We start from the raw sequence: 12,273 nt of genomic DNA, 5'->3' as shown, positions 1-12,273 counted from the left end.
TTTGTTGAGGTTTGCTTCCCAGCATGCATTGCAAATATTAGTTTTGAATTTTGAAACAATGTGGTTGGGACATTTTAGCTTATAGGCTAACCTACTCCACTGATGTTTTGAACAATAACATTATCAGATATGACCATTGACTTAGTAATTTATTAGGGGGAAAAGACACCGTAGTCGTGAAAGTATTAGACCTAACTGAGTAGAAATATCCAGCTAACTCAACACTTGATTAGTCAATTGGACGTGATCATCAATCTACAAGTCGCAACGACAGGTAAGAGAAATATTTGTGTGTAAATAATTGTGTAATTGTAAACAGCTGCTAAAACCTTAATACTACTTAACAATGCTGACAGGTGTTTCACTCCCACAGTCAAGTAGGCTAACCGAATGTCACATGATTCGTGAACTTGGCGACGAACTGAACGCCGCAAAAGCTAGTTGGGTGAACTAGTGGAAATTCGATTTTTCCTCTTTTACCGTCGCGGTGACCATACGTTCTTTGAAATGCCCTGAATCATCGCCGGGACGTTATTTTGTTTGTCGGGAGCAGTCTTAGCCCTTATTGGCACCAGATCAGTAAAACGGATCCAAAACAATTTTGGACGGATGTGCGTTTGGACGCCGGATCAGGTCCACTATTCAGATCCGTGCCATATGTCATGGTAGGTGTGTTTTGCTATCTGGGACGGACATGGACGAGTGCAAGTCCGTATCTGCCGCAGTTCCGTCAAACGGATCCAAAACAATTTTGGACCGATGTGCGTTTGGACGCCGGATCAGGTCCATTATGCAGATCCGTGCCGAATGTTGTGGTAGATGTGGCCCAGTTCCGTCCCAGTGTAGTTTTGCTATCTGGGGAGCTATGTTCGTGTGAAAAATAAAGCGTCGTGTTTGAAACTGTGTGCGTGTTTGGATTGTATGCATGTGATCGTGTAGTGGTAACGGGCAGTAGCACCGTTACAGTCCAACATGTGAATGTGTACTGTAGAGAAGGCCTATGTGTCCTTCAGAGTTTTACTGACCTCAGTTTCTCCAGTTGGCAGTTTGGGTTTTTAAGACCAGAGAGCAACTCCTCTTCTGATGTTTGCAGATCACAGCCACTCATGTCCAACTCACTCAGTTGAGAAATATATGACTGCAGAACTGAGACCACAACCTCAGAGGAGCTGTGTTTGAGTTTACACCTGGTAAGTCTACAGAAAGAGAGGAGAACACCATGAGCAACATGTCCTCTACTGTATACTCCTTACATTCCCAAATATGAAATGGTAAATAAAGGTGTTAGCTGTTTATTACTTCAAGCAGAAATACCAGTCTGTGTGCACTGTGCAAAATACAGACCTCACTTTACAGTCTTGATTCAGTGGTTGATGGAGCAGTTCTCCTCCACAGTCCTCAAGCTCACTGTCACTCATGTCCAGCTCTCTCAGGTGGGAATTTGCCCCCTGGTGGGCCAAGGCCAGATAACTTCCCCTCAGTTTACAGCCAACAAGTCTGTAAGATCATAACCCATGTAACAGAGAATTACAATGAGTGACAATCAGAGAAGACGTATCAATTGAAGTGTAAAGTAGCAATGTTGTTATTGTGTGATTAATGAAATCTGCTGTTAATCAATCCACCAAAGTACATAACACCAGTGAAGAGTCCAACCCTGTTCAATGACCACCATGTTACAGATTAGAAATCAGAACTCAGAAACAGGGGACATGATAGGAACCATGCACATGGATTAGTAAACAAAGGAAACAGGTTCATAAACTGTGTGTGTGTGTGTGTGTGTGTGTGGATAAATAATCCAAGGGGACAATCGGTCCTCCTGGACAAACCCCATGCTGACACGACTCTGAGATGCACTGTGGCAGGAAAGGCTTTGGCCACTCTTGCCCAAATCAATTAACTATACAAATATACATTCCACTTTCCAATATCAATAAATACAGTCGATCCCATATTAGCAGCACATCATTTACTAAACCAGCACCACACATCACCTCACATCACCATAAATAACCATAAATAACTCATACGCCCCAAACACCCCTCTTCTCACACACACAACTATCAGTCCATGCTATGACGTCACCCCGCCCAAAGTTCAAATGCCCCTCGGGAGCTGCCGTCGGATCCTTTGCCAGACGCGGAAGTAAACCACGCACCGGCTGCAAGGTACAGTAAGAGTTCGTTTTGCTGTTTGTTTACTGTCCGTAGTCCTTACACATCCCGTTGTATGTAAGGCTCGTCACTAATGTAGTTATGTTTGTTTATGTCTTGCAGATACCGGTTACAACCGCTGTCGAGTGATGAGCTGTAGAGTTATGTTTGTGTGAAAAATAAAGCGTCGTATTTGAAACTGTGTGCGTGTTTGGCTTGTATGCATGTGATCGTGTGGTGGTAACGGGCAGTAGCACCGTTACAGTCCAACATGTGAATGTGTGTAGAGAAGGCCTATGTGTCCTTCAGAGTTTTACTGACCTCAGTTTCTCCAGTTGGCAGTTTGGGTTTCTAAGACTAGAGAGCAACTCCTCTTCTGATGTTTGAAGATCGCAGCCACTCATGTCTAACTCACCCAGTTGAGAAATATATGACTGAAGAACTGAGACCACAACCTCAGAGTAGCTGTATTTGAGTTTACACCTGGTAAGTCTACAGAAAGAGAGGAAAACACCATGAGCAACATGTCCTCTACACTCCTTACATTCCCAAATATGAAATGGTAAATAAAGGTGTTAGCCGTTTATTACTTCAAGCAGAATTACCAGTCTGTGTGCACTGTGCAAAATACAGACCTCACTTTACAGTCTTGATTCAGTGGTTGATGGATCAGTTCTCCTCCACAGTCCTCAAGCTCACTGTCACTCATGTCCAGCTCTCTCAGGTGGGGGTTTGCCCCGTGGTGGGCCAAGGCCAGAAATCTTCCCCTCAGTTTACAGCCAACCAGTCTGTAAAACAGAATCACAAATACTGAAATCAAAGACAATATACAGTTACCTCCATAAGTATTGGAACAATAAAGTTGACTACAAAGAGGAATATAAAATCATCTTTTGGAAATGTGTTTAGCCCATTAGTTGGTTTCATTCTCATTGAGCTCAGTGCAAATCAAACCAGCTAATAGGCTAACTGAAATAAAACCAAACCAATCTCTAGGTATGGTGAAGGGTATGTGATGATGTGGGGCTATTTTCATTCAAAAGGCCAGGGTGCATAGTGTCCTGGATCCATGAAATAACTGGCATTTAAAAAGCAAAAAATAAAAAATAAAAATCTGCCTGCCTCTATGGGATTGTAACACATAGGGTTAACACAGGGGTTCCAATACTAATGACCCCTGTATTTTAAGGAAAACGTTCATTTATTTACGATGCATTATTCATTCACAAAGAAAATTGATATCCTTAAAGGTTGGATATTTCCTCATGTTCTTTATTTAAGGCATTAAGACCAATTTTCAAAAGATGATTTTATATTCCTTTGCATAGTCAACTTTAGCATGTGTTCCAATACTTATGGAGGGGACTGTATCTATCAAGAGTAAAACCGTGACGCTCTTATTGTCTGGTTTGCACAGTCTACTTTTGACACCAGTCTGACAAATACTCTACAATATTAGTGCCTGTCAATGCCATCAAAAATATTACTGACCTCAGAGTCTCTAGTTTGCAGTTTGGACTCTGTAGAGCAGAGAGCAGCTTTTCTCCTGACGCCTGCAGGTAATTCTGACTCAGGTCCAGCTCTCTTAAGGGGGAGTTTGCAGACTGCAGAGCTGAGGCCACAATTTCACAGGACTTCTTTGACAGCTTACAGTCAGCAAGTCTGTAAGAGAGGAAAACGATGATAAAAAGGTAATGTGTGTGTCATGTTCAAATCTGCAGGAAATGTGAGAGGAAAATGTGTGGAAATCTACACACCTCAACCTCACAATCTTATCTGACAACTCTTGTAATACAATGTAATGACAATATAATCCAATATGATTTCCTTGTACTGTTTACAACACCAGACAAGAAAGAAATAATGTAACACACAAGTACTTCAAATATATTGGGTCCTTGTAAAGCATTAGAGAAACAGAATTGACTCAGTAACACCGACCTGAGTGTCTCCATCTTACAGAGTGGATTCATTGCTTCAGAGCCCAGCTTTCCTCCACAATCCCCCAGAGAATTCTTACTCAGGTCCAGCTCTCTCAGATGTGAGTTTACTGACTGCAGAGCAAAGGCCAAAATATCACTGGACTTTTCAGTGAGTCCACAGCCAACAAGCCTGTTAAGTACAGTTGACATAATGATTAAGAATATGTGCAGAAAATAAGACAGAAATAGAATACATCAATGAAAAGTCTTTGTCTATCTAATGGTACTCAACCTCAGTGCTTCCAGTTTGCAGTTTAAACTCTGTAGAGCAGAGATCAGTTTTTCTCCTGACTCCTGCAGGTCATTCTGACTCAGGTCCAGCTCTCTTAAGGGGGAGTTTGAAGACTGCAGAGCTGAGGCCACAATTTCACAGGACTTCTTTGACAGCTTACAGTCAGCAAGTCTGAAAGGGAGGAAAACGATGATAAAAAGGTAATGTGTCATGTTCAAATCTGCAGGAAGAGTGAGAGGAAAATGATATAACTGCCCCACATACAGTACCAGGCCAAAAGAAAACTACTAAGGGGAATAAGAGGAGAGAATAATATATGAGCCCTGAATACCACGCAGAGTTAACGCTGCCCAACCACAGACAAACCACCACTAAAGACTGAGCAGTGTGATTAACCCAGAGCTGCATGAGCAAAAGCCTGATTTACTTAGACAGTTCAGACTGGAGAAAATGATATTCAGTGTTTTACACCCCATTTATACCATGCACCTCCATATAACATGGAGTATTCTCATAATGCAAACCCAATAATACTGAGGAAGGCTGTCTGTTAAACAGATAATAACAATAACATAAACCTACCAAACGAGTTATGTGTGGATTGATTTGATTTGATGCTGAAGTATTTCATGATGGAACAGTTCATGTATGTGTCTCACTTACCATTGAAACATAAAAGAATGTATTTAACCTGTCAGACCTCGCACAGTTCCTGATAGGCACCACTGGGTGGAGACATTATTCTCAATCACATTTTGTCTGAGCTTATCAGTTTACCTGTGATTCAATAAGTGGAATCACCACATGACTCATTTGGTAAATATGTAAGCTGAGCTGAGACTGACTTCAGCACTTCGACAAGATCTTCCAGTGCCTGCTCAAGCTGACGTGGTGGAATCTGTTTTTCTGACAAACTTCTGTGAGGATTACGCATCTCTATTGTGAACTGAATTTTTTGTTAATCTTCTCTGTTTTTGGAATTACACAACATAAGCCCTGGACCTTTATGCTTGTAGACTGAACTCCCCTGTCTCAATTTGAGAATTATCTTATGCTAACAATTCCCTGTGCTGAATGAACTGTATTCTGAACCTTACGCCCTGCCTCTTCTGGACTATCGATGACCTATTGACCTGTGCCTCCTCATTTGACAGGTCTCTGTGCTCAAACCCACATCCTGACATTCTGCAAAACTGCTGGACGTCAGGTGTTGTAAAATACAGAATACAGGTGCAAATGTATCTTACTGTAGATTTCTCTGTGTAGGCTATTCCCATTATGACTTGCATATTAATCACTACTGGCCTACACATTGGACATGAAATAAATTAACTCAGAAAAGAAGTATAGTGATACTCACAGAGCCTTTCTGCAGCATCTCACAGCTGGCACCAGTCTCCTCCATCCCTCCTCTGATGTTTTGTATTTCTTCAGGTCAAACTCATCCAGCACATCCTCAGACGTCAGTAGCATGTGGGCCAGTGCTGAACAGTGGGCAGGTCTCAATTCACCCGAGAAGCCATCTGGAGATTTGAGATATTTCTGAAGATCTTTATGTAGGGATTGATCATTCATTTCAAATAAGCAGTGAAATAGATTGATGCATCTTTCAGGTGACAGGTCCCTCCTCTTAATAATCTTGATATAGCTACATGTTTTCTTGATGCTCTCTGAGCTGCTGTGTGTGTTTGTCAACAAGCCTTGCAAGAGGGCTTGATTGCTCTTCACTGAGATGCCTACAAGGAAGCGGAGGAAAAGGTCCAAGTGTCCATTCTTGCTGTCCAAAGCCTTATCCACAGCACTCTTCAACAGGATATGCAAAGGAAGGGGAGCTTGATTGTCTCTGTGTTTTTTAGCGAGGAAGGATTTCAGTGCCTCCATATGTCCTGACATATAAGAGTGAAACACAAACATGGCTGCCAGGAACTCCTGAATGCTCAGATGGACAAAGCAGTAGACCTTCTTGTGGTAGAACACACATTCCTCCCTGAAGATCTCAGTGCACATGCCAGAGTACACTGAGGCTTCACTGACATCAATGCCACACTCTCTCAGGTCTTCCTCATAGAACATGAGGTTGCCATTCTCTAGATGCTTGAAAGCCAGCTCTGCCAGTTTCAATATCACACCCTTATGTGATTCCAGGAGCCTCTGTCTATCTGACTCACTTTCTTCTTGATATTTCTGGCCCTTCCTGGTGGTCTGGATGAGCAGAAAGTGTATGAACATCTCAGTCAGAGTTTTGGGGGCTTCCTTCCCATCATCTTGTTCCAGTATCTGCTGAAGGACAGTGGCTGAGATCCAACAGAAGACTGGCATGTGGCACATGATGTGGAGACTCCTAGATGCCTTAATGTGTGAGATGATTCTGTTGGCTTGATTCTGGTCACTGACTCTCTTCCTGAAGTACTCTTCCTTCTGTGGGTCATTGAATCCTCGTACTTCTGTGACCTGACTGATGCACTGAGAAGGGATCTGATTGGTTGCTGCTGGTCGGGAGGTTATCCAGATGAGAGCAGAGGGAAGCAGAGTTCCCTGAATGAGGCTCGTCATCAGCATATCCACAGATGATGGTTGTGCTACATCAGACAACCTCTGATTCTCTTGGAAATTCAGTGGAAGTCGACTCTCATCCAGACCATCAAAGATGAACACAATGTGGCAATCTTTGTATTCACCATCCTGTAGCTCCCTAAGCTCAGGGTGGAAGTCAAGCAGGAGCCTGTGAAGACTGTACTGATCATGTTTGACCAAATTCAGCTCACGAAACGGAAGCACAAACATGAAATCTATATCCTGGTTAGCTCTCTCCTCTGCCCAGTCAAGGATGAACTTCTGCACTGAGACAGTTTTTCCAATGCCAGCAATCCCCTTGGTCATGACCATTCTGATATGTCTCTCCTGTCCAGGTAAGGGACTGAAAATATCATTGCAGCTGATTGCTGTATCTTCAGTTTTTTGTGATCTGGATGCTGACTCTACCTGCCAAACCTCATGCTCATTATTCACATCTTCACTCTCTCCCTCTGTGATGTAGAGCTCTGTGTAGATCTTGTTCAGGAGTGTTTGAGTCCCTGACCTGATGATGCCTTCACATATGCTCTCAAACCTCCTCTTCATATTAACTTTATGGGTCATCAATACTCTGTTCAGGACACGGTTGTCTGTTTGGAAAGACACAAATAAACAAACAGATGAGCAACATTCTAAAGTCTCATGCACTGCGCACGAGACACTCATTTCCATGCATAATTCAGGACTAATAAATAATTGGTCAGTATTTCTAGCAGACATATTTTCAGAGAGGCTACTGTATGTTCACATTGCATCTGCTGCAACAATCAGCATCCACTGTAATCACTAGAACTGGCTACACCAGACGTGGTAGCCGCACATATATTTGAAAAAAATAAACCATCTTCTACAACTATTATTCCGCTTTGTGTATCGGATAATAGTCTTCTACAGCTGCAATTATGCTGTGTGAAGCAGCACAGTCTTATACAACTATTATTATACTATGTGGATGGAGCATAGTCTTCTACAAATATGTGAATGCAGCACAGTCTTCTACTACAATCTTACGCTATGTGGATGGAGTGCTTCAGTTGCAGACCGAGTGTAGCCCGAGTGTTACAATATCAGCTGATAAAATGTCAGCACCATTTTTCTGATACCTTTTAAATAAAAAACAGTCTTCGTAGTCAGCATGAATCTTGCTCTTAGACTCTGATCTTCAAGCCTCACCTGTTAGTTTGGCCCTTTTGACTGGAGCATGCTCAGTTTGCAGATGGGTGCTGCCTCTCATGACTGTGTGCTCATCTAATGGAGGCTGTGGAGAGATCTGTGCCGTGTGGATGTGTGGATAAAGAGGGTGCTGGATGTGTGGATGATTATGCTGCCCCATGGCTGAGTCTGAGTACTGAGGACGCTGCCACATGTGTGTGTGGGGGTATGGAGGAACGTGTGCCATGTTCGCAGATGGGTTCAGATGAAGTGCCATTTCACTGTGTTGGTATGACAAAGGTTGTGTCATGGCTTTAGGTGGGTATAGGTGAGGTTGTGCCATAGCTGAAGATTGGTGTAGGTGAGGTTGTGCCATGGTTGTAGGTTGGTATAGATGAGGTTGTGTCATGGTTGTAGGTGGGTATAGGTGAGGTTGTGGCATGGTTGTATGTGGATATACAAGAGGTTGTGCCATATTTATGTCAGGGTTTGTAATGGGTTGTGTTCTGGATCTCTTTCTGCATTGGGGACAGTCTGCTGATGGACCATACTGGCTCCAGTAGCTGCTGATGCACTGCCTGCAGAAACTGTGTCCACAGCTGGTGATGACTGGGTCCCTCAGCACCTGCTCACACACTCCACACTTGGACTGATCCTGGGTCAGAGTATTACTACTCCCACTGCAGATACACAATAATTGATAATTGCCCTCATTATTCACTGAATCCTTCCATCACAGCAAAGCTGATAGTTTAGGGCCGATAATGATAACAATAGTTTATTTTGTTTATGTTGTTATTGTTTGTTGTGGCCAATAACAATACGGCAGGTGATAATATTAAAAAAAAATGTGAAAAGTGAAGGGGGCAGCATTTATTTGCTGTCATTTTACCATGTCAGACAGAAGTCATAAAAAGCCTACAGCAGCAAAACTATTTTAAAAAGAGCAGCATCTTGGCCCCTTTAAAGGAATATGCCTTAGCACAGTTGCTGTAAATGAAGGGTGTTGGCTAGAATGTCCTCCAAATATGGATTTCAATGTTGGACTTCCTGCTTTCAATGATGTAAAAATCATCATTTTACATCATTGAAAGCAGGAAGTCCTATTCATGGGTTTCATTGAAATCCGTATTTCTCCCATCTCAAGGCAAACTGAGGGAATGATGCACGACCATTCAAAAACATGACTGGTTTTCTAAAGATACAATGCTTAATGCTAATCGGTGAAGTGTCCCTTTAAATAAATAATTAAATAGCCTTCCAACAGGATGAATAGCTTGCCACCAACGTTATCGATTAGTTTCATTTCAGTTTCTGTTGCGCAAACACGCACATGCATGCATTCAATGAACGCTCATGCCACCACTTAATTGTGTGGCTCTATGTTTAACCACATCAAATTAGCAAGTATTTCCTCCTGATTGCTGAAACTTATGTTTTCTTTTTCTGTCGGTCCGCGGTTGCTTGATCAATTGCGCAGCAAACTAGATGCACCGCATAGCGGTACACAATATGACCGCCGCTCAGGGGCCTGTACTACGAAGCGGGGTTACTGGCTTAGCTGGGTAACTTCGAGAGTAAGTTGATCACGTGTGGCGTAACTTCCCGGTTAACCCGTACTACGAAAGGTGGATAGGTTTTAACCTAGGTATGCTGCCATGGCAATTTAGGCTGCATCTCAAACCTGCTCCGAGCAGGTTATGATCTTGGTTAACCCGAGGTTTGCGGTTAACCACACCCCACAATGTCGACGTAGGCTACTTTGAAGATACATTATTGGAGCGCAAATTGTAAGCGCCTCTCTTCGCAAGGCGAGGGTTTTTAAAGACCGCCAGAATCTTTCTCCATATAATATTCTCTATGCAAGATAGCCTATACATTCTCAGCCGAGGGAATTCGTTGCATTTGTCAGCTGATCGAGGCAAAGTGGAGGCTATAAGCATTGGCAATATAACATATTTTCATAATTAAGAAATATTAATGCAAGCTATAACTAGGCCTATAAACCTTCTGAATGTTTTTGAGTTTCATTTTCACCTGCTGCCAGCGGTACTGCCGTTGCATCTAAAATGTTCACAGGATAGGCATACACTAAATCAGTCTATGGGGCTAAACATTCAATTATCCTTTATTAATATTTATTAATATACATCGCATGGATTGTGTTGCATCTGTAGGACTCTTATGAACTCAAAATGTATTTATTTCAACACATTTCAGACATTCCGCAAGCTATTAATCCTCCGTAACACATAGGCTATTTAAGGAACATGAAATAAAACTTTACTTTCATATATCCGATCTGCAATAGCCTACGTTGCCAACAGCCTTGTCTTGCTTTGTTTGCTGCCGACGTATTTGATGTATCAAAAGGGGGTTTAATTCCTCGCAACTTTTTATAATAATTGCGCAATCCTTATCCGTCAAATAACGTGATCGCGTCATCATTAAAAGTGACGATTTGCGCTGCACCCCGCCCATTTTATGTGAACGCGCACTAACTCCGATGAGGTTAACCCCAGTTCAACAAATCAACTTCTTACTCAGCGTCGTAGTACCGATTAACACCAATGAAGATAACCAGGTTTTGTCAACCCCGGTTTAGCAAAGTAACCCTGGGTTACATCTGGGTAGGTTGAGCTCCCTTCGTAGTACAGGCCCCAGTTCTGCACATTCACTCCACAAAAATAAATTGACTCTTGTCAATTCTCCTGCATCTCCTTTTTGTGCAATATATATGCACATATCTCCTACTTTTGTAGCTCATGTGTAAAGAAATGAGTGTGTGCATGTGTGAGTTGCCTTTGTGCATAAAAGTGTGTGTGTGAGTGTGAGTGTGTGTGTGTGCGTGTGCGTGTGCGTGTGCGTGTGCGTGTGCGTGTGCGTGTGCGTGTGCATGTGCGTGTGCGTGTGTGTGTGTACTGTATGTGTGTGTCAATGTGTGTGTCTGTGTGTGTATGTGTGCGGGCATACGTGTGTGTGTGTGTGTGGAATCTGTGGATGTATGTGTATCTGTGCTAGGGCTTTGACTCCGAACTTCGTTATTCGAATATAATTCGAATTTTTGAAAAATATATAATATTCGAACGAATTTTAGGCAGCTCTTAATATTCGAACCTGTTATGAGCATTATTTTTTTGTACATGTGTTTGCATGCAAACGTTGTTTTCAGATTCAGCGGCTTTCTCACATCTGGTAAAGTCGTGAATCATGAGCTCATTAGCAAGGCTATTAGGCTTACTCATCTGGGCTCCTGTAGGTGATGTTAGCAAGTGGTTTGACTAGCCTATTCAGTTTCCCCACGTGTGTGTAAGTTTCAAGGTAAGCTAATAGTAACTTCCTCATTGGGACAGGCCCTTTTAAGTCTTGGAGTTGGAAGACATTGGTATTGAGATGGTCAATCAACTTGAATGCAAGAGTTTTAATCTGTGCAGCATGCTAATCATGCTAACCGGATAATTTAGCTTGTTGTCTTCTATGCGTCATTGCTTTCACGATTGTGAATGTTTAGGATGCATGTCGAGGGACGGGTGTCCATTGAGCGCGCACGAGGGAGGACGAGAGAAAGCGGGCCATGGAGAATGAGTTTAGGCTACTTAGGCTATACTGTTTGGTAAAGTTGTATGCATAGTGCCTCCACCTGAACAGCGTTATGTCGGTGCAATCAAGCTTCCAGGGATCTTGTTTTCATGGAGACAGATGCGGTCTGCACGGAGTGGAGGGGCTGTGTACGTGTGTGTGTGTGTGTGTGTGTGTGTGTGTGTGTGTTTGTGTGAGAGAGAGAGAGACACAGACGCATGCGGTGACAGAGAGACAGAGGGAGAGCAGGAAAAGGAAATTCAGCTTAATGAATGCTGCGTGTTTTTCCAATAGCATAAAAATAATGGTCAAAATATTATTAACAAATATTCGAATACATTCGAAGTTTGATATTAATAACCAAACGAACTTCGAATAGCCTACGATTTTTGGCCAAAAGTCAAAGCCCTAATCTGTGCGTGTGTGTGAGTAGGTCTATGTGTCATTCTTGACCAGCAACCCTTCCCTCAAAAGCTCCATCTGCAGGCCGATGGGTGTACAGTCACTAAATGTACATAAATGTATGTATTTTATAGGACCCCCATGGATGAAATTCCACAAAACTTGGCATACTCCCAGAGGATGTCAGGTTAATCA

At 42.6% G+C, this 12,273-nt stretch overlaps 1 protein-coding gene across 1 annotated transcript in view; it reads right to left on the bottom strand.

Annotated features, from left to right (window-relative positions):
• Nucleotides 1-5,727: 5,727 nt before the first annotated feature.
• LOC134089462 (NLR family CARD domain-containing protein 3-like) overlaps nucleotides 5,728-12,273 on the bottom strand; it is a 7,603-nt gene continuing 1,057 nt past the window's right edge. The window contains exons 2-3 of the mRNA XM_062543904.1: nucleotides 8,119-8,777; nucleotides 5,728-7,535 (exon numbers count right to left, since the gene is read on the bottom strand). Of these exons, the coding sequence (XP_062399888.1) occupies nucleotides 5,728-7,535; nucleotides 8,119-8,777 (2,467 nt within the window). The remainder of the gene's footprint in view (nucleotides 7,536-8,118; nucleotides 8,778-12,273) is intronic.

This window comes from Sardina pilchardus, chromosome 1 (genome assembly GCF_963854185.1).
Source record: "Sardina pilchardus chromosome 1, fSarPil1.1, whole genome shotgun sequence".
NCBI lineage: Eukaryota > Metazoa > Chordata > Actinopteri > Clupeiformes > Clupeidae > Sardina > Sardina pilchardus.
Note: the sequence above shows the minus strand (reverse complement) of the source record. Positions and strands in the feature narration are given on the sequence as shown.